Below are 21354 nucleotides of genomic sequence, written 5' to 3'. Positions count from 1 at the left end.
CATCTCCGATTGGTAAGTTTCACCCTCTTCTCCCTAGAATCCTTAATGGTGACCTGCTGAAAGAAATGGGTTTGTGTCTTTGCTGCTGATTTCTGATGACTGAAATAAGACCTCTGAGGTTTCCTTCATTTCTAGTTACAGGGGCCACCTGTGCCCCAGAATCAAAGGCCTTAAAAATCTCAAGCCTGTTGCACCTTGTTTGATCTGTTTTTTAGCTGGAGGTCCCCTTGGAGGACCCAGAGATGTGGGTTGGGAGCCCTCTTAGCCTTTAATTAAAGCAGTGAGAAGGGTTGGATTTTTAACAGTGAGTTTCTCCCGCCCAACTCTTGGTCAGGGGCTTGCGTCAAATGCACGTCGCAGGTCACGTCTGCTCTCGGACTTGCTGGCTAGGATTGTACTCGGGCTTCCCTGAAGTTGCTGGGCTAGACAAGACCAGTGGGTGAGGATGTTACAGTGCTTGGAGCTAAGATGCTGGTGCAATCCCCTGATTGATGGGGACCAAAAAGCCAGTGGTGCTGCGTGTGTTGGATTCGGCTGTGTGTGTTCCCAGGATTCCTCTTACGTTCTACATTCGGGGAGCTGTGTCCTGTCTCCCTCCTGCTGCCCCGTGAGGTTCCTTGTTCCCCAACGTCTGTTCCCATCCCGCAGGTGGAGTACCCGGTGTGGCTGTGTATACTCCATCTGCGTCAAGCTCCTGGCTGCCAACAGAAGTACTGTAATCGCTGAATTCAAGGCCAACCCCGATCGCTTAGAAAAGTCGAATGACGCGCAGTATCACCAGGTGAGCCGGCTCTGTTGCCAGCTCTCTGGGAACATTTAGGGACTGGGAGTCAGGACCCCTGGGTTCTAGAACCGACTCAGCCACTGGGTTGACTTTGGGCAAGTCACTTCCCCGCCCTGTGCCTCAGTTTCCTTGTGAAAGGGGGATAACAATACCAAGCTCTATTGTAAAGCGCTTTGAGATCTACCACTGAAAAGCGGTAGGGATGAAGTGGGCGTAATTGGTAAAATTATGTATGTTTTACTATGGAGGAGCGGAGGCGCAGGTGGCGGTGGCAGAGCGAGGAATAGAACACGGGTCTCCTGACATCCAGTCCTCTATCCACTAGCCCACCACAGGCGGCAGATAGCTAGGGCCTGTGGGCGCTCATCCTCCCCGCCCAAACTATTCCTGCCTGCCCCACTCGGCAGGAAAAGCTCTGCTTCCAGCTGCACCAGGGCCAGGAAGGAGGCGGGAATGGCCCCACCTGTGCATGGACAGTCGTGTTACGTGACGCTCTAGCGGGCTCCTCCGAATTCTGCAAGGGCTGGAGCCGGACCCAGACCAGTGGGATGGGAGTCACCACCAGTGCGCCCTCTAATTTCCCCCCCCCCCATGTGCGGAATGAATTTTGTTATATCCAGGGTGGATATGATTTAAATCGAATGGCTTTAAATCACTAGTCAGGAAGACTCCATTTAATCATGGATTTCTACATAAAAGTGCATTCTTGTTGGTTGTTATAACCTTGATACATATTCTTCACAACTCAGATGGATGAGACCTAAATTGGGTCTCTCTTATGGCCTGCTGCCATTATAGGTTTTCCCTTGTAGTGAGAGAATGGTATGGTAGATCTCAAACCAATGAAGGCTACACTCAAAGACCTCAAGACTTCTGGAATATGCTGCTCAAACAGTTTCACTTTTGTTTCTACTGCCTGTCCCTCCCTTCCTGCGTTGATCTCCAGACTTCTCCTTGTCCAGATCTATTCTGCCCCCAACAATCTTCTATTCCTTGAACTTTTTGAAACTTTGCACTTTTAGAGAGAGGTAAGGGACTGACTGTGTGTACATACATTTGCAGAGGGACAATAGGGTTGAGGTCTGTTATTTCTCTCCTCTATATATTATTTTATTTATTTATTTAAAAACATTTTTGCTGTTAACAAGCATGTTATCTCTGGAGACACAAATCCACAGTTTGAGAACTGCAAAACTAAGCATCTCTGATGGTATCTTCTAGACTGAGCACTGAGTCCCATTGGGTAGATAGAAAGACCTAAATCAGGGTGGGCAAACTTTTTGGCCTGAGGGCCACATTGGGGTTCCAAAACTGTATGTAGGGCCAGGTAGGGAAGGCTGTGTCTCCCCAAACAGCTTGGCTGCTGCCCCCTCCCACTTCCCACCCCGAACCTGTGACCCATCCAACCCCCCCGCTCCTTGTCCCCTGACTGCCCCGACCCCTATCCACACCCCTGCCCACTCACAGGCCCCCCGGGATTCCCACAACTATCGAACCACCGTGTTCCCCATCCCCTGACCACCCCAGAACCTCCACACCATCCAACCACCCCCTGCTCCCTGTCCCCTGACTGGCCCCCGGGACCCTCTGCTCCTTATCCAACCCCCCTGCTCTCCGCCCCCTTGCCATGCTCAGAGCACCAGGCCTGGCAGCCGTGCTGCCCAGCCAGAGCCAGCCATGCCACCGTGCAGTCTAGAGCACCGGGGCAGGCCGGCGGCTCTCACAGCCGCGCTGCCCAACCGGAGCTCAGAGCCCCACCGCCCAGAGCACTGGCGGCATGGTGAGCTGAGGCGCTAGCCTCCCCAGCCGGGAGTTCAAGACGGTCCCACGGGCTGTAGTTTCATAGAATATCAGGGTTGGAAGGGACCTCAGGAGATCATCTAGTCCAACCCCCTGCTCAAAGCAGGACCAATCCCTAATTAAATCATCCAACAGATTTTTGCCTTATATCCCTAAATGGCCCCCTCAAGGATTGAACTCATAATCCTGGGTTTAACAGGCCACTGCTCAAACCACTGAGCTATCCCTCCCCCTAGTTTGCCCACCTCTGACCTAAATAATCTATACAGAAGCCCCTGGAACTCCGTAAAATTGGGTCCCTAATCCATGAACTATTGGAACTCATTTACAAAACTTTTCTTCAACATGATATGAATATATTGTCTCATACCATAGAATTAGAATGTATAATCCCTATTCCATTATGAGATGCATTTTTTTTAAAACCATAGATTTTCATCCACCCTGGTTATGTGCACCAATATGGAGGGGAAGTGTGGGAGGGGGCTCAGGGCTGGGGCAGAAGGTTGGGGTGAGGGCACTGGCTGAGGGTCCAGGCTCTCGGGTGGGGCAGGCAATGAGGGGTTTGGGGTGCAGGAGGGTGCTCCGGGGCTATAGCAGGGAGTGAGGGCTCCCCCCACAGCAGCACTTGGGTTTGGGAGAGAGGCCCCTCTCCCTGCCGCAGCAGCTCCGGGGCTGGGGCCATGGGATAGGCGCCCATCCCCCAGCCACAGGAGGGCCAGGGCTGGGGCGCCTCTCTCCCTGGCTGAGGCAGGTCCCGGCCGGGCGGGTCCCCTGAGCCCCTGCACAGCACTAAATAGGCTGCTGCACGGCCACGCACCTTACAGGGAACTTAGGCCACCACTTGGGGGGCAATGTGGGGCAGGCGCCTGCTCTCCGACCCCCCCCCCCCACTGCACAGCAGCTATTCTGTTTTGCCCAGCCCCTGCCCTGCAAGAATATCTTCCCCAGTCTGTGTAGCTTCCTCTCTCCGGAGCACATGGATTTGTGACAGGGTCCAGAGATCAATTTGGGTTCCTTTTCCTTCCCTCCCAGGTGTCCTACCGGTTCAGGCAGTACGGGCGCGGAGTCCGGTATGTGCATTTCCTCCACAGAGGGAAGGACATTCTTTACTGGGCAGGATACTATGGCGCACGGATCACCAACTCCACAGTCATGGTGAAGCTCAACTGAGAGCCAGATGCGGGTCTCCACGAATCTCTCACGCGAGCCGGAATGATGATCTCCATTTGCCTCTGTGAGCTCCTCTCAGGGGGAGGGATAGCTCAGTGGTTTGAGCATTGCCCTGCTAAACCCAGGGTTGTCAGTTCAATCCTTGAGGGGGCCACTTAGGGATCTGGGGCAAAAATCTGTCTGGGGGTTAGTCCTGCTTTGAGCAGGGGGTTGGACTAGATACCTCCTAAGGTCCCTTCCAACCCTGATATTCTAGGATTCTCCCGTCCTAGAACAAGTCAGGGGGATGCGTCTCCTTGAAATGAATCCGCCCCTTTGCCTGAGGAGCTTCTTCGCTCCGTTCTTTCTGGCCAGCCTCGTCCTGCGCAGGACCAAAGAGCACCAGGGCGAATCCTTAGGTTCCTAGTGCTGACTTCGGTCAGTGTGACCCTGCCCCTGCACGGCAGAAGCAACAAGTCTTAAAAGATTGAAACAACTGGGCTTGTGCCTCTATTTGGGGGGCTTTGGGATTGTATCATCAGAGAGTGAGGGGGTTAAAAAAATAGTTGTTTGGGGGTGTATTTTTACCCCCGTAATGAGGAATTTTCAGCTCTTCTTTGCCATGTTTCTGTTCGGAAGCTGCAGGGAGGTGGGTTGGGAGCTCGCTGTGTGTCCTGTTAAGGGAAGAGTTTTTTCTGCCAGCTGATGCCCGTGGCGTCGCCTGTCTGATGTGAATCCAGATTCACAGGCAGGTGAGCAAAATACCCCTCCCTCCCCCCATGCTAATTAGATTGCATGGTTCTGGGGAAGGAGAGTTGTTGTACTTAAAGTACTGTACAGGATCTTTTCAGGGGGAATAAGGCAAAACGCCACATTTATTAGTAATACATGTATTAATTAACACTGTATCATATGCATATGATATATATATTACACTCATGCACTCACATACACACAAGCACACTCTGTCTTGTTGTTGTTACCAATTATTTGCTCCCCTTAACTTCACTGGCCAGGTGAGTTAAATGGGGGAGGGGTGGAGCCAGGCCTACTTTAACTATCCTTAGGGGCTATAACATTATACCCAGGCTTAACACAAAGATTCTACATGAGGCTTTGATCCAAAATTTCCATACACCAAGGCTCATCAGTACAAGGTTTCTATATTAGGCTTTGATACAAAGTCTCATGAAAACAGAGGTCACCCGTGGGTAGACCCACTACAAGGTTCTATGAAGAGGCGCAATGTAAAGTCATATGAAAATTATCAGAGATTTATCTACAGGTTTAGAACCCACCTCCTGCAAGCTATGCGTAGTGCAGTGCTCACGAGAATACCATACCAGGTAGTCCTTAGACAAATGTAAATTGCCGCTTGCTGATTGTCCAAGAGTTTATGGGGAACATAATCTTCAGGTCTGTTCTCACTGCGCTCGCATCCCAGCAAAGCCAGTGGGCGTGGTAAACGCTCAGGCCTTTTGCTGACATAAACCAAGGGTTGGATTCTGAAGTGTGTAAATCTGGAAAGACTCCAGTGGAGTGACTCCAGATTCACACAGGTCTATGTCAGACCAGAACTGGGGCCTAGCAGTGCTTTGGTGCAGTTCCCACCCCATTTTGGGGGGCGATGTCAGCGTAAGGCAAAGTCCACACTTGTACTAACGCATGATCACAGGGCATGGGCAGAGGGTTATAGGCAGAGCCGCAGAGCCCACTCCCAGCAGGGGTTGATGGGCAAGATATTTCTAGGGGACTGGGGTCTAATTTCTGCCACATGGTCCAGCGATGGCGTTCAGTGCATCAGCTGGGCTTGGGTGCGGTCAGCGGGATGGGTCTTAGCCCTGCTAGTAAAGACAGGCCAGAACATCCGCTGGTATAAACCAATGTCCTGCCAGTGGTGTCTTTGCTCTTACACCAGCAGGGGACACCGTCCCGTTGATTGGAGGCGTGATGCTGGGGGATCTGGTGCTCTGTGTTACCTCTCTCAAAAAATGCCCAAATTCTGCCCCCATTGAAGTCCGAGGATCTAATTCTCCTACTGTTTAAATGACTGAGTGAAGAATGAGGCGTGCTGACTCCACTGGACTCAGGCCTGGTTAACACCGGAGAGAAGGAGAAGGGAACTAGGGCAGCTATTCAGTCCTAGCGCTGAGCAACCTCCCTGCCCGTTCCCTTGGTGCGCAGAGAGCCGGGATGGATGGTGGCCCTTTGGGTCAGGCTGTTATTGTTTAAAATGATCCCACGGGCCTGGGCTGAAGTCCCCAGTAGGTTAGTTACTGAGGAGCTAACGGGTTTCCTGTTGGCCTGAATTGTTTTTATTAATACAAGGGCACGGAAGGTTTGAGCTGGTCCCCCACCGGAAAAGAGGGGGCAGGGAATGGATTCGCTGGTCAGTTTCACAGGGCTCTGTCCCGAAATGGAGTCGCTGAAGATGATACAACCAGCTGTGCGGCTTGTTAATGAAGATTAAAGTGCTTTTCTGAACAGCGTGTGGTGTGGGTGCTTTCACAGCTCAGCTGGCTTGAAAGTGAGATAGGCCCAAGCTGAATGTCCCAGTTCTTCTCCCTTCAATGAGAGGAAGAAACTTGGGGACCACGCACAGCTGAGAGAGAGCAGGAGGCAGCGGACAGGAGTTTGCAGTGGGGTGTGGTGGTAATGAAATGATGCAGTGTGGGGGCTCTACGGGAAGAGCTCTCCCCCTTTCCCTTCTCCCCGAGTTAGTGCTGGGCGGCCTGGCCCAGGAGGGGCAGACAGTTGTGCCCCCCGCGTTCCCTGAGCAGCAGGTTGCAAGTTGCCGAGAAGCCATCTGAGGAGATGCTGCTGCTCAACGCAGTGAGATCCAGCTGCTGCCCGGCATGCTCAGAGAGGGGGGCGAAGCTCAGGATCGTGCAGGTAGGACTGGGGTGCATGAAACAGTGTGTGAAGCCTGAGACAGCTCTGCAGGGACACGTTCCTCCCAGGGATGCTCTCAGGGGCAACGAAAGGCCGAACCATCGCTGGGGGCGGCTGGGCGAGAGGCGGCTGCCTCGGCATCGCCCACTAGGAGGACAGCGCCCCTGACAGCCAGTAACGGGGTGTGTGCGCTGGGTGTGGCTAGTGCCCCAAGGCTCCCCAAAGCCTTCCCCAGGCAGTGAGTGACCCAGCCCCACTGCCCCCTGGCTGCTCCCCTCCCTCCCGCTCTGCACTGGGACAAGCTCTGGCCAGGAGAGGGGAAGAGGACGTGGCCTGAAGCTCCCACAGGGACTCAGCAGGAGAGCTGGGGATAGAACCCAGGAGTCCTGACTCCCAGCCCCCCTGCTCTAACCACTAGACCCCACTCCCAGAGCAACACTGCAGTCAGGCCTGTGACTGCTGCGCGGAATGACCCTAGCGCTGTCCCGTAGGACCCCACCACGATCCCGCCTCCTGACTCTCCCTGACCAATCAGGAGGAGCAACGCTCCCTGAGCGACAGCCGCGCCCGGCCTACCCGCCCGAGCGAGCCCAGCCGGGACCAATCAAGAACTGTGGCGCCGCTGCTAGAGGGTGGATGGGCGGGGCTTCTGTGTGGCCAACCAAGAGGCGGCGCGGTCGGAGCCAATCAGAGAGTGGGAGGCGGGGCCGAGCACTCGGTGGGGGCGGCAAGATGGCAGCTGAGGCGTGAGGTCAGTGTGGAGGGGGGGGAAGGAGAGCGAGGGGCTGCGCCGCCCCTCCCCCACCGGTGCATGGGGGGGGGGGGACACACACAGCCCCCTCCCCCATCCAGGGTCCTGGCCCCTCCCCCTACTTGTTCCCCGGGGGGGCACAAACAGTCCAGTCCTGCCTGGTGCCCAGCCGCCTCCATCTCCCCAGCTGCTGCTCGGGCTGGCGGGGGGACCCCCCCCTTGCTCTCCTGGTGACCCCATAACTGCTGGTCTGTGGATGTGGGGGGGTCCCCCCTCCCCCAGCTGCGTCTCTGGGGCGTGGGAACACACCTCCCATTCTCCTGCCAGCTTCCCCCCCCCCCCCCGGGCCCCCCCTTCCCCCCCCCCCCCAGCTGCTGCCCTGTGATTGGGAGTGGGATTCCCCTCCCCACTTAGTGCCCTGCCTTTCAGCCGCCCCTCCTCCCCCAGCTACTACTCTGGGGCTGGGGAGAGGACCCCATTTCCTCTCCTCTCCACTTGGTGGTCCCCGCCTAGCTGCTCCTCCGTGGATGTGGGTGACCCCCTTTTTCACAACCTGGGGCCTGTCCTGCTCTTCCCTTCCCAGCCGCTTTGGGGGTGTAGGGGATTTGTACCCTCCCCCAAACCAGCTGGTTTGTCCTGCTGAAAAATCCCCCCCCCACACACACACACCTTCCTTGCCCCCATTACTGTGCCCCCTTTTTCAAAACCATTGTTAGACTCCCAGCCCTGGTGGGACAGGTGTGTCCCTACACAGGTAGAGAACAGGCTAAGCCTTCCATGCACATGCACCCTTGGACCATTCAATCTGAATCTGCAGGAATCTGCTCTAGGAAAGTGGGTCTGTGACGCTTAGAGCTTGGCAAAGGAGCAGCTTTGTAACCTGGATGTGTCATTTTGCCTAGGAACTGGGCAGAGATTTGCCAGACTTGTGCCATGTACAGCAACAAACCCCTGTCAGATAGTAACAATTCTCACTCGCTTTTCTTCTGGGCTAGTGATTTTTAAAGAGGTAAGTTCTGTAGTCAGTTACCAATCCCATAAACCATCTTGTCTCACTTGACTGAGACCGTGCCTATCAGTGAGGTAGCTGGAGTTCCCACCCTTCAGAAATATTAACTTCTTGTTTTCCTTTCTTCCAGGGGACTTGTATTCACGGTCTCTGGGGCTTTAGTGAGCTTCTAATGCGGAGAATGTCGTGCAGGGGTTTCCTGAGGTTGCTGGCATCACCTTTGAGCTGGAGTACGTATCTGTTTCTGTTCATTGCATTGAGTCTGATTCTGGAGTGTTGCTCTGTATTGCTTTGCGATGCAAAAAGTGCATTTAGCAACTATACTGGCTCCCAGTCTTCATAGAAATGTGGGACTGCAGGGGACCTCGACAAGTCATCTAGCCTTTCCCCCATGCTGAGGCAGGATGGCAGGTGTAACTTATCCATAGACAATCCCTGGCAGGTGTTCGGTGCTTTTTAAGCACAAGTTAGACAACGATGGGGCTTCCACAACCTCCCTTGGTAACCCGTTCCAGTACTTAACCATGCTTGGAGTTAGAAAGTTTCTTAATATAAAACCAAAATCTCCCTTGAAATGAAGCCGGTTCCTTCGTGTCCTCCCCTCAGAGGAAATGGAGAACAATTGATTAGTTGTCTTTATCAATATATGGAGATATACCTATCTCATAGAACTGGAAGAGACGCTGAAAGGTCATTGAGTCCAGCCCTCTGCCTTTACTAGCAGGACCAAGTACTGATTTTGCCCCAGATCCCTAAGTGTCCCCCTCAAGGATTGAACTCACAACGCTGGGTTTAGCAGGCCAATGCTCAAACCACTGGGCTATCTGTAAAATGGGGATGAGGATGCTAACCTCTTTTGCAAAGTGCCTTGAGATCTACTGATGAAAAGGGCTAGGTAAGAGCTAGGCATTATTCTAGATGGACCATTGTTCTGGTCTCGTACAGCAATAGATGGACCATTGGTACAGAAAGGGATGCCAGCTTGGATTAGTCAGATTGTTCCCAAGTGGTAATTAATGAAACTTCTCTTCCTTATAGGTATCAATCCTTTCCCTCATGTCTTCGTACCAGGGAGATGGCCATTAACCCAAGCTCTGGGCCATTTGGAAACCCGCACCATGGCAACCCTCAACCAGATACACCGTAAGGGCAAGCCAAAGTTTCCCCCACCCAAACTCGGCCCCACCTTTGGCAACCCCCAGCTCAAGGGAGTGGTCCTCAAGACCATGATTCGCAAGCCCAAGAAGCCCAACTCTGCCAACAGAAAGTGCGCCCGGGTGCGGCTCAGCAACGGCAAGGAGGTGATCTGCTTCATTCCCGGAGAAGGTCACAACTTGCAGGAGCACAGCATTGTGCTGGTGGAAGGTGGAAGGACACAGGACTTGCCTGGGGTGAAGCTCAAAATAGTGCGTGGGAAATATGACTGCGCCCATGTTCAAAAGAAGAAATAAGTGCCGCCGCGCTGAGAGGTGTCGTGGGATTGTCAAATTCCCGGCTTCGTAGGAAAGGAGTTTTAATCACGTCTGCATTCGTGTCATGGCAGATATCCTCCAGAGACACAACTACTTGCTCTGTACTGTTGTGAGATATTTACACATAGACCATGCTCATTAAATTCGAACTCCTCTCTGAGAGACAGGATGAATTTGTGTTCCGAGCAAGGGCGCTGAGTTGTAGTCTCAGTTCCCGGGGCATATGAGGGGGTGTCTCTGGCTATGGGGTCTCTTTGGAAGAGTCACTCAGGCTTGGGGGGGGGGGGTGTCTTCCTCTGCTCCTGGGGAGAGGGGCCTCTGGAGTGTTGATCAGGCTGTGGTACATAGGGGGACTCTGCAGGGTACCAGGGGGTCTCCAGGGCAGTCACTCAGGGTGATGGTGCACTGGGGAGTCGCTCAGTCTGGATGGAGGTAGTCTTGGCTGGAGGGGGGGGGATCTCTGGGGTGTGGCTCAGATTGAGGTACACAAGAGGGCTCTGAGGATGGGTCACGTGGGGGAGTCAGGGACAGGGAGAGCACTGTGGGTCTCTGGGTGAGGGGGTTTCCCTGGGGGAGCTGTTCTGGCCTGGGGAGGGCTGGGGGGTGTTGCTCAGGCTGTGGGGTACAGGAGGGGGCTGCGGGTGAGGGGGCTATCCGGGGAGTCTCCCCCTGCCCTGAGGCAGTGTCCTTGGGTGGAGGGGGGTGGGGTTGCTGGGGATTAGCGCTGTGGGGGGGGGGTGTCTCTCTTGGGGGTGGAGGGATGGCTTCTACTCCTGGTCCTTTAGCACCCCTCCCTGCCGTCCCCATGGCAACCAGCTGGCTCCCGCCTTAGCGACCAGTCTCCAGGCGAGGGGCAGATTCTTTGTTCTGATTGGCCCTCCCGCCTCGTCTTGGGGGCGCGCTGCGATTGGCCGGCTCGCGCGGGAAAGGCAGGAGAGGGGCGGGGCGAGCGTGTCACATGACCGGCAGACATGGCGGCGCCCATGGCGCTGGGGCGGGCGCTGCGGCGGGTCCGGGCGTGGCGGGCGCTGCCGGGGCCGGGGCTGCCCGGCGCGGGGAGGCGGCGGAGCAGCGAGGGGGCGGCGGGGCGGAGCCGGCTGTACGAGCACGTGCGGGAAGGGAACAGCGCGCGGCCCCGCCTGGACATGGCGGCGCTGAGCGCCCGGCCCGAGCAGGCGGAGCGGGAGCTGGAGACCCGCAAGGGGCCGCTGGGGCCCCGGGACCTGCGCGAGATCGTGAGTCAGGGGAGGGGCTTGTGAGCAGGGGAGGGGCCTAGCTGAAAAGGGGGTGGGGCTTGTGGGCAGGGGCGGGGCCTAGCCGAAAAGGGGTGGGACTTGTGGACATGGGCGGGGCCTATCGGTAAGGGGGTGGGGCTTAGGGCGGGGGCAGGGGAAATGAATAGCTTGGCAAAGGGGATATGGGTGGTTGAGGCAGGTGCTAGAGGGAGGAGGGTCTTATGGAGAGGGGATAGGATAGAACTGATGAGAAGGGTTTATAGAGTGAGCGGGGCCTATAGTGAGGCTTGTGGGGAGGGGCTTATGGGGGAGCATGGATGGGGGCTATAAAAGGAGTGGGAGGTTTATGGGGATGCGATGGGCTGAAGGGGAGGGGCTTATAGGTAAGCATCGTGGGGACTATAGAGTGGGCGGGGCCTATTAGGAGATGGTTTATGGGGATAGGGAAGTCTACAGTGGATGGGTTTATGGGATATGAAGTGGGGCTTAGAGAACTGGGGAGGGGCCTTTGGGGAAGGAGTAACAGAATGGAGTGTGTGGGGCTGCTGAAGTGGAGTGTACTGACTTCCTTCCTGTGTGCTGCCGTTGTCCCTGGCCCCTGCTGGGTGTGATGGCTCCATCTTTCAGATCAGCTACCAGCTAATAGGGAGAAGATGGATCCAGCTTCCTGAAGCAAAAGCAACAGGGTGATTCTGGGCACTGTCACTGCTGCTCACAGGACTCTGAACAGCAGCCCTGAAACTGACTAGGGCCTTGTAAATTTCCCTGTTGCAATTTCTGCTGCTTGGATAAAGTTCTGAGCAGAAGCAGCAATGCTGCAGCTGCCTCTGTGTGGTGAAGGAGACAGATCAGGGCAAGGGGAAGCTGGAAGAGGAGGTGGATTTGGGAGGGAAGGGTGTAAGGTTAGGAGGTTAAGTTGAAGAGTTGGATTCAGGGGGGAGGAGGTGTTGCTTTGAATATGGGAAAGGAAGATAGAGAGGGTTTGGGAGAGCGAGACGGGAAAATGATCTGCAGAATGGAAAATGCCTGCTGCTTTGTAGCGTTCGGGGGAGCGACTGTTAGAGAAACCCCAGCTATGAACACTCATGCTGCTGTTTTCCATCCCCACCAGCTCTCCACATGGAAGAGGCTGGTGAATGTGCAGGAAGAGATTGGAAAACTTGAAACTGAGAAAGAGGACGTCTCCGTTCAAGTGAAACACCTCGTAGTGAGTCTCCACAACAGCACCCGTCCTATTCCCCAAAATAAAAATACCCCCCATCACATGGCTGTCACAGTGCAGAACTTATCCGAGAGGCATCCCTGGAAATTGAACAGATACCTTATTCACTGTATCCTGGCTTCATGTGCCTCAGCTGCCATCTCCTCGGCCGTGAATGACTTCAGGCCCTTTTGAAAAGGTGCCTGTGTGTATAGAATCATAGAAATGTAGAACTGGAAGGGACCTCCGTAGGTCATCTAGTCCAGTCCCCTCTACTGTAGCCAGAGGGGATGACATAGTGAACCAAACATCAGGTTTGAAACCCCTGGACTCTCTGGATCTAGAGCCTGGATCCAGCAGTTGATGCAAACCTTTATCCTTCCCATTAATTCAAATTCTCCGCAGTTTATGTTATGTGGATTGTTCAGATGAGACCAGAACATCAGAAACTGAACACTAAAACCCCCATGTGGCACATTTCTTAAGCAGGGGGGATCAGATCTTCTTCCCCCTCCCGTCACTAATCCTGGCTGCTGATCGCTCTAGAGACAACGGCTTCGTTTTAGTGCTGGATGAACTGTATCCATTAGAGAGTCCGTCAAGTGCCTTTTTCCAGAAAGCAAAGGACTGTAATTGGGCCCAACTCCTGTTGGCAAAACTCCCATTGACTTCAGTGGGTGCATCTTTCAGTCTGTCGCTGTATGACCACGTGGCTTGCCATGGTAGCTCAAAATATATGACTTTGGACTTTGATGATTTTTAAGTGTTCGGGTTTTTTTTAATCCAGTTCCTGCTTGTGGGTTTTTCTGTTTAACTCTATGGGCCATTTGTGCATGTTTTGTCTGGGTTTTTTTCCCTTCCGCCTCGCCCCCTGCCAAGCATGATTGACGAACCCTGTCCCCCGCTGCTCTCTAACCCCGCCCCTATGGGTTTTGTCCTGCTTTAAGATCCATTTCACGCTTGTGGGTCTTTGAAAAATCCAGCAGCTGTCTATCTTTGGGCTTGATTCTCCCCTCACGCTGGTGCAAAACTGGAGCGACCCCAGGGAAGTGGGTGGAGTTACACTGGTGATAAGTTAGCAGAGAATCGGGAGCATAGTGTGTAGATTTACTCCCAGGCCCTGGGGTGAGATTTTCTGCTAGGCCCCAGACAGCCCCCTTCTCCCCTATGTTTCCAAACAGCCCCAGTGTGCAATACAGTATTTCCATACAATGCTCACTTTCATACAATCCAGGCACCCCTGGTTTTGTTTTCTTTAGGCCAGACACCCTTCAGCAAGGAAATAACTCTTACTACCTACTGTTTTTCTTTTTTCCCTCCCAGGAGACCCAGGACAAGAGCACGTTGCAGGCGGTAAGAGCCAGATTTTGCTAATGTAACAATCTGTGGAAGCGGAAGGAAGCGTTAAGTGCACGCTTGACCTCTGCAGATGGGCGCTAGAGGGTCACACACTTCATTCCTTAAGTAGACTGAGCTGTAAACCCAAGGAGAGCAGAATATTAAGCTGTTGCCTGTGATGCGTAAGCAGCAGCAGGGGGCGCCAGAGAGATGTCCACCACCTGCTGCAGCAAACGGCCACACTGAGTCTGACTTTGCTCTCACTTAAAGCACTGAAATCCTGTTTTCCAATTCCCCCCAAATCAATTGGGCTCAGTGTCTTGATGCCTAAAATATTCCCTGAAAATTTGAAATTGATCAGACTGTAGCAACCCAAATCTGCTTTGATAATCCGTTCAGAAGCCCAAAGGCCACATCTAATAGTCCAGAAACTGACCGAGCCTCATTCTCCAGCTGTAAAATGAAGATAATTCATCTTTTATATTTACCCCACCTTTGTCTGTCTTTAGATTTTAAGCCCTCTGGTGCATGAACTGTATCTTCTTTTCTGTCCTAATGCAATGAGGCTCTGGTCTTCAGTGTGACCTTTAGGCTTCACCACAATTCAAATCACTGATGTTCAGGGCTTTAAAGAAAAGAGGGGTTATCTGGAGGTTAAAGCATGTGATGGGTGTCCCGTGGAATGGTTCCGTTCCCAGCTCTGGGAGGGGACGCATGGCTTAGTTGTTGGAACACGGGACTGGCTGGCCTGGTGTCCGAGTTCAGTTCCCAGGGCTGCCGCTGTGTGACGCTGGGCGGGTTGCCTTTCTGTGCCCAGTTTCTAAATTTCCAAAGGGGGCTGATGCTACCACTCCCCAGTGGAGGTTGATGCTGCTTTCAGGTTCGTGGTTGAAAGAGGCAGTGGAATGCTGTAATACAGTGCCGGGTACAAGCTGTTGGGAAGATCCTGTAATACTCGGGGGCCTATGGGCAATGAACCACAAAAAGTGCGATAAAACTCAGCCATTAGATATATATCAGGCTCCTTTTTAATCCTTGATCTGTCTGAGACTCACTCCTCCTCGCTATATGCTCATCTGCTCCCCCAAACAGCTTCCCGATTACCAGGCGCTACGGAACCGAGGACGGGAAATACGTCACCAGCTGAATTCCCTGTACCAAGAGGAGCTGGAGCTGGATGAAAAGTACTATCTGAAGGCTCTGAAACTGCCGAACTGGACCCACCCTGATGTGGTAAGCGGGGCTGCTGGGTTATGGGACAGAGGGGTGCTGTACGGGTGCACAATAGTCACTCAAGACACTGCGAGGCTTAAAATGAGAGTTGGTAGGAAACTCTGAGTACAGAAGAGATCTCGGTAAAGCTAGGAGCCTGTAATGGATGTGGATTCAGTCACCCGGGCTTTAGATGTATATATGGAACTTTCACCTTATTTCAGTCAAGTCTGTCCCTGAGCTTTGACTTAAGCAGCTGCTCGTGTACAAGAGAGGGGGCAGAGAAGAGCCACGAAAGGGATCCAAGGGCTGGAAGAAACGCCTGACAGGAAGAGATTTAAGGAGCTCAGTCTGGTCAGTGTCCCAAAGAGAAGCTGGAGAGGTGACCAGAGGTGAGAAGATTCTATAATCCAGCGGAGAAAGGCAGAACTGGACCAACAGCTGCACGTTAAAGCCGGACCAAGTCCAGTTAGAAAGAAGGCACCGGTAAACCGTGCGGGTGATTAACCGTTGGTATCAGCTCTCCAGCTCTTGATCGCTTCAAATCCCGACTGGATGCCTTTCAGGAAGACGCGGTAGCCAGCCACAAGTGCTTGGACTCAGTACAGGGGTGGCTGGGTGAAAATCTCCACCCTGTGCTCTACAGGAGGTCAGACTAGATCAGGGGTGGCCAACCTGGGGCTCCGGAGCCACATGCGGCTCTTCAGAGGTTAATATGCGGCTCCTCATATAGGCACCGACTCAGGGGCTGGAACTACAGGCGCCAACATTCCAGTGGGCCAGGGGGTGCTCCCTGCTCAACCCCTGGCTCTGCCAGAGGCCATGCCCCCACTCCACCCCTTCCCGCCCCCTCCCCTGAGCCTGCCGTGCCCTCGCTCCTCCCCCTCCCCCTCAGAGCCTCCTGCACACCACGAAACTGCTGATCGGGAGGTGCGGGGAGGGAGGGGGAGGTCGGTGGGTGGGAGGCGCGGGGAGAGGGGGGAGCAGATGCGGGGGATGCTGATGTATTACTGTGGCTCTTTGGCAATGTACATTGTAAAATTCTGGCTCCTTCTCAGGCTCAGGTTGGCCACCCCTGGACTAGATGATCTAACGTTCCCTTGTTCTGGCCTTAAAATCTTCTCTATCTATCCATCCATCCTACATACGCCCACTAAGGGGAGTGTTGCACCTTGCATAGCACACGGCCGTTCTTACAATATCATGGCCTGACTTTTTTGCTAACGGTGCGGAGTATCTGCAGCTCTAACCGCTAGACCCTGCTCCCCTCCCATTAGCTATATTGATTTGTGCCCGGCTCCCCACCTTTAACCAATGGCCTCTCCTCCACAGACACAGGAGAGGCGGATCAGGGAGTCTGGGTGCGGTTACTGCCAGGAGGGGAAGACCAGGTGGATCTCTCCAGAATTGCCCTGCTCTGTATGCTCCCCCTGAAGCTCTGATACTGGCCGCTGTCGGAGACAAGATACTGGGCTAGCTGGACCCTCGGTCTGACCCAGTATGGCTGTTCTTATGGTCTTAGAGAACCTACCCAGTCATACTTAGGGCTTGCGTATTGCGGAAAGGGTGTCTTGGCTCTGATAATACAGGTATAACTAACCCAAAGGAGTGTGCCCACACTTGCTTGCTAAACCGGCTAGAGCTACTTCCCTTGCAGATCGTAAATAGGCGCGCTGCATTCTGGGTAAGCATCCCAGCATGCAGTGTTCCACTGCTGCGCACTCTGCATTGCGGGGGTTTTCTCACGCTGCCGTTGGAATTGTGGGACTTTGGGTCGAACGCGCAAACTCCCACCATTCCCTTTCCGGTATCCTGGAATTCAGTTAGCCTCTAGGTGGTGCCGCGTCCCGAGGCCGGGTCAGAGAGAGAGAGATCCATGTAATTATGGGGCTCATCAGCTTTGGTTTTGGAGTGCGTTCCCCATGACTCTCTTGAACCTTTGTGGTGGTCCCATGTGACCTTTGACCTTTCCTTCCTCCAGCCCATCGGAGACGAGAGCCAAGCGAGGGTGGTGGAGGTCGTGGGAGAGAAACGAGGTAGGAAGCAGATTTTCAGAGGGGGGTTTCGGACCCCGTATATGAGGGGGAGGGTCACACAGGCCGGCTCCAAAGCCCATCTACAGCTGGCATTCCTGATCCCATCTTCCCCCAGCTGGGGGGAATCTGGCCCCTGGTTAGCCTTGGTTGTGACCTGCCTTCTCCAAATCTGCCTTGGAGATGGGAACATCTGCTGGGGAGAAGGGGAAAGACCGGCTTTGTCCCCATGAGCCCTGGGGAACTCTGGGAGCAGCAGCTTACAGGCAGAGAGAGCCTGGGTTCTGTAGGTCTTCGGCAGCAGTGTGTGTGTTTCGGGGGTGGGAAGACACCAAATATTAAGACGTAGGATGAGAGCAGCCACGCATCATCCCTGTGAGGGGAGAATGCTGATAATCGGAGTGTATGGTCACTCGTGCATTAGCTGTCTGGGTGTCAGGACTCCTGGGTTCCATCCCAGGCTCTGGAAGGAGAGTGGGGTCTAGTGTTTAGAGCAGAACAGGGCTGGGAGACAAGACTCCTGGGTTCTGTCCCCAGCTGTGGGAGGGGAGTGGGATTTAAAGGGTTAGAGCAGAGGACGATTGGGTGTCAGGACTCCTGGGTCCTGTCCTGCAATTGAGAAACAAAACAACTTTGACCGTGTCTTCCCAGCTCTGTCACTGACCCCCTTTGTGACCTTGAGCAAGTCACTTCCCTGCTCTGTGCCTCAGTTTCCCCAGCTGCAACAGGGGCTAACACTTGCCCAATCTCCCAGGTGGTTTGCCCGACTGCAAAGTGCTTTTTGCTCTCTGGATCCGGCGCAGTAGATGCACCCGGCGAGTACTGAGTCCGTTGAGTTCGGGGAGGGGAAGAGTCCCCTACAGCTGTGACATGTCTCCTGGGACCCCGTTGTGGCTTTAACACTTTGTTTCCCCTCCCCTTCATTTTAGCTTTTGATTTCAAAGTGAGGGGGCACCTGGAAATTGGGGAAGACCTGGATATCATCAGACAAAGGTAAGATGAGGGAGCAGGTGGGGGGGGGGAGGTTTGTTGTTAGGGCTACGTTACACTGAACTTTGGGTTGAAATCTGAGACCAAGGCCTGCGTGATACGTAGGCTTTGGCCGCCCGGCTCTGAGCACTCCACGTTAAATGGTACGGAGTTCCCTTAAATTAGGCAGAGAGCAAAGCCAGGAAAATAATTTTGATGCATCTACCCTCCTTTCTCTTCTCTCCCCCCCCCCCCCCAAAGGAGGGACATTTGGAGACAAATTAAACGCCTCCCCCCAAAGCGATCCAAGTTTGTGGTTCCCAGCCTGCTGTGTGCAAAAGCCACCGTTGCTGCTGGTCCCATGTGCTGAAAGACTGCATGGAGACTCCATGCCCTGAATATCACTTTGGTAGTGCAACCGCTGCTGGAATCCCATGTCCAAAGTACTGGGGCCCACAATTCAAGAGAGACGTTGGTAAATGGGGTCAGATGAAAGGGTTAGAAAACCTGCCTTAGACTCAAAGAGCCCAATCGCGGTTTTATCTTAACGAAGAGAAGGTTAAGGAGAGACTTGATCCCAGTCTCTAAGTGCGTATGTGGAGAGCAGAAACGTGACGAGAGAGAGGGCTCTTCGGTCTCGCAGACAAAGCTCTGACAAGCTCCATTGGTTGGAAGCTGAAGCTGGACAAATAGACTGAAATAAGGTGCAAAGCTTCAGGGCCGCTCTAACCCATGTTCCACCCCCATGGGCCGCGGGGGGCAGAGAATAACCACAGCATGGTACGCTCTGGCCACGTCCCTGATCCGCCCCCTATGCTGGGGGCCGGGCCCCTTTGCCAGTTGCACCCCACCTGCGGAGACCGCTGCGCAGGGTGGATTCTCAGGGGGCCACCTCCACACACCATTCGACTGCCGGAGGGTCCCAAATATAACTGAGCGTCAGGCCCTTGTCGCCTAAAGGGCCGTGACTCGCTAGGCCCCTCTCCAGCGTTTATACCCTCCTGTCTCTGGCAGAGGGTCAGGTTTGGAGAGGCTGGGGGGACTGCATCTTGCTATTGCATTGACGAGGCAGCTGGTGCCTCAGTTTCCCCTCCCAACCCTGACCTCAGCCTGTGAGCTCCTTGGGGCGGGGACTGCCTCTGCAGGGCCCTGGTTTCAGTGGGGCTCCTAGAACACATCTAATCAGGGGGAGCTGAGGATTGTTTGGCCGGGGGCTTGACTTCCAGTGGCGCTGAGCCGTTGACCTCAGAGTTGTGGGTGCTGAGCACCTGTGAAAATCAGGCCCTGGGGATGCTGTCTACCGGGGCAGTCCTGGGGGAGAAGAGAGCAGAACCTTAGTCCAGGCAGGATGGCAGATTGGGGCTTGTTTGAGTCAAAGGGCTTCTCTCTTTAAAACAGCCGAGACAAGGTGGCCCCCAGAAGCCGCCGATCACTCGTAAATGTCGCCCGCCCGTCCGCCATCAGGCAAATCTGCCTTGCATCTTTTGCACTCTGTGCGGGGAGAGCCGTAAACTCTCTCTGGCAGGGCGGCAGATGGTTGCTGGGGGAGCAACTGCCTGCTGTCTAGGCAGAACGCCGCAGACCTGGGGAGGCAGGAAAAGAAACCGCCATCGTCAACGACCCACGTCCTCAACCAGCTACAAAGGGATGGAGCGCCACGGAGTTCACTGGAGCTCTGGTAGCTTAAACCAGCTACGGATCTGGCGCTTTAATGCCCAAGTGCCACGCTCTGGGCCATGTGTGTTACATGGCTCGTGTCCGTAGGGGATGCGCGTCTGTTAAGAGCCAGATCGAGAGGCCTGGCTCGTAGCAGCTTGTGATTTCAGCTCTCCAGGTGCCTGGTTCAGTCCCCCTGGGATGTCTCCCAAAATGGCAGCTGTCAGACACTGATTCTTGGGAACCTGCCTCTGGCCTGTTTGGTGGTTAACAGCGTGATCTGCTCTGGCTAGACTGGAGCACACAGCTACCAGCTGACATGGGGAGACGGGTCCCATTGGACATGTTCATGGAAGAGCCTAGGTCTGAATTACAAAGAGGAAGTGGGGTCTAGTGATTAGAGCAAACGGGGCCTGAATCAGGACTCCTGGGTTCTGTACCTGGCTCTGGGTGGGGAGTGGGGTCTAGTGGTTAGAACCAGGGGGATGGGGTTAGGATTCCTGGGTTCTGTTCCCGGCTCTGGGAGAGGAGTGGGGTCTAGTGGTTAGAGTGGGCAGGGCTGGGAGTCGGGATTCCCAGGTTCTGTTTCTGGCTCTGACACTGCCTTGCTGTGTGAGTTGGCGGCAAGTCCCTTCACCCCTCTCTCTCTCTCTCTCTCAATTCCCTCCTCTCTGTGAAATAGCAAAGATCTCGAGCTTCACCACCCTGAATCAGCCCCTCTAAAAACCCCACCCTTGAGAGGCTGGGATGTCTTATTCTCTCCACTTCCCAGGTGGGGAAACTGAGGCACAGAGCGAGGCAGTGACTTGACTGAGCTGCCTGAGGGATTCAGAGGTTGGACTGAGAATAGAACCCAGGAGTCCTGATGCGCCCCCAAACCCCCGCTCTAACCACATCAAAGGGGGGACCTGCCTGGTCCTCAGGGCACCCTCCGATAGGCGTGTTGTTCTTGTAGCCAGGGCATCAGGCGGCACTAAAGTGATCAGCCACCTGCTGTTTCCGGACGCCGCAGGGGCCGTGAGTTGCAGCTCAGCTGTCGCTCTCTCAGTGCCCATTAGCTGATTGCTGACGCCCCGGCCCCCTGCAGAATGGAGGGGCCATAAATGTTGTATGGGTTGCCCTTTATCCTCCCTGTTGTTCGGCTGTGGGCCTCGGGCACTTTCCGACATCAGGCGCGCCTCCCCTGACTCCCCCACTGCCCTCGGGTGAGGGCAATGGCCCGTCATGGAAAAAGGCTCCTCTCTCTCCGCCTCTGCCCGGGCGTCACGGGGCTGGCGCGTGTGTCCTGACTTCGTGAGTCGATTAAACGGGACAATAGCTCTTTCTGTCTCCATTCCTTCGCCCACCACCCTCGGATCGGCACAAATTCCCCTCCAGAAGGGACCACCGTGATCGTCTGGGCTGACCCCCTGTATAGGCCCAGGCCAGAGAACAGCCCCAAAGCAGAACTTTTAGCAAAACACCCACTCTTGATTTAAACATTGTCCGTGATGGAGAATTCCCCATGACGCTTGGTCAATTGCTCCAGCGGTTAATTACCCTCACCTGTAAAATGTACGCCTTGTTTCCTAGCTGAATGTGTCCAGCTTCAGCTTCCAGCGATGACATCATGTTAGGCCTGTCTCTGCTGGACTGAAGAGCCCGTTAGTAAATAGTTGTTCCCCACGGAGGTACTTATAAACTGGGGCCAAGCTGCCCCTTAAACGTCTCTTGGTTGAGCTGTGTAGATTGAGTCTCTCGCTATAAGGCAGGTTTTCCAAGCCTTTAATCGTTCTCTGAGCCTTCTCCAGTTGCTCAACGTCCTGGAATGGTGACTGACAATCTGAAGCTCCCCACGACCCGCCCTGTGA

At 54.4% G+C, this 21354-nt stretch overlaps 3 protein-coding genes across 4 annotated transcripts in view; all 3 read left to right on the top strand.

The window, feature by feature from the left end:
- Positions 1-347: 347 nt before the first annotated feature.
- On the top strand, positions 348-3894 carry LOC112123723 (F-box only protein 6-like). Its single transcript, XM_029913202.1, has 3 exons — positions 348-439; positions 649-781; positions 3620-3894. Exons 1-3 carry the CDS (start codon positions 348-350, stop codon positions 3755-3757), a joined length of 363 nt encoding a protein of 120 aa, XP_029769062.1. The 3' UTR covers positions 3758-3894.
- Positions 3895-7335: 3441 nt separating this feature from the next.
- On the top strand, positions 7336-10015 carry MRPS12 (mitochondrial ribosomal protein S12). Of its 2 annotated transcripts, none has more exons than XM_026658853.2 (3): positions 7336-7379; positions 8519-8618; positions 9427-10015. In XM_026658853.2, the coding sequence occupies exons 2-3, from the start codon at positions 8561-8563 to the stop codon at positions 9837-9839; spliced, it is 471 nt and encodes a 156-aa protein (XP_026514638.1). In that variant the 5' UTR covers positions 7336-7379; positions 8519-8560; the 3' UTR covers positions 9840-10015. The 2 variants fall into 2 exon arrangements, with proteins under 2 accessions (XP_026514638.1, XP_029769082.1); XM_029913222.1 differs by lacking the exon at positions 7336-7379 and adding an exon at positions 8243-8388.
- Positions 10016-10921: 906 nt separating this feature from the next.
- The window catches only part of SARS2 (seryl-tRNA synthetase 2, mitochondrial), an 11999-nt gene continuing 1566 nt past the window's right edge, over positions 10922-21354 (top strand). Inside the window, exons 1-7 of the mRNA XM_029913201.1 lie at positions 10922-11095; positions 12207-12302; positions 13620-13649; positions 14727-14867; positions 16828-16882; positions 17809-17872; positions 20464-20521. Of these exons, the coding sequence (XP_029769061.1) occupies positions 11006-11095; positions 12207-12302; positions 13620-13649; positions 14727-14867; positions 16828-16882; positions 17809-17872; positions 20464-20521 (534 nt within the window). The 5' untranslated portion in view covers positions 10922-11005. The remainder of the gene's footprint in view (positions 11096-12206; positions 12303-13619; positions 13650-14726; positions 14868-16827; positions 16883-17808; positions 17873-20463; positions 20522-21354) is intronic.

The sequence above is a fragment of the Terrapene carolina genome, unplaced genomic scaffold (assembly GCF_002925995.2).
Source record: "Terrapene carolina triunguis isolate 2854851 unplaced genomic scaffold, T_m_triunguis-2.0 Scaffold517, whole genome shotgun sequence".
Taxonomy (NCBI): domain Eukaryota; kingdom Metazoa; phylum Chordata; order Testudines; family Emydidae; genus Terrapene; species Terrapene triunguis.
Note: the sequence above shows the minus strand (reverse complement) of the source record. Positions and strands in the feature narration are given on the sequence as shown.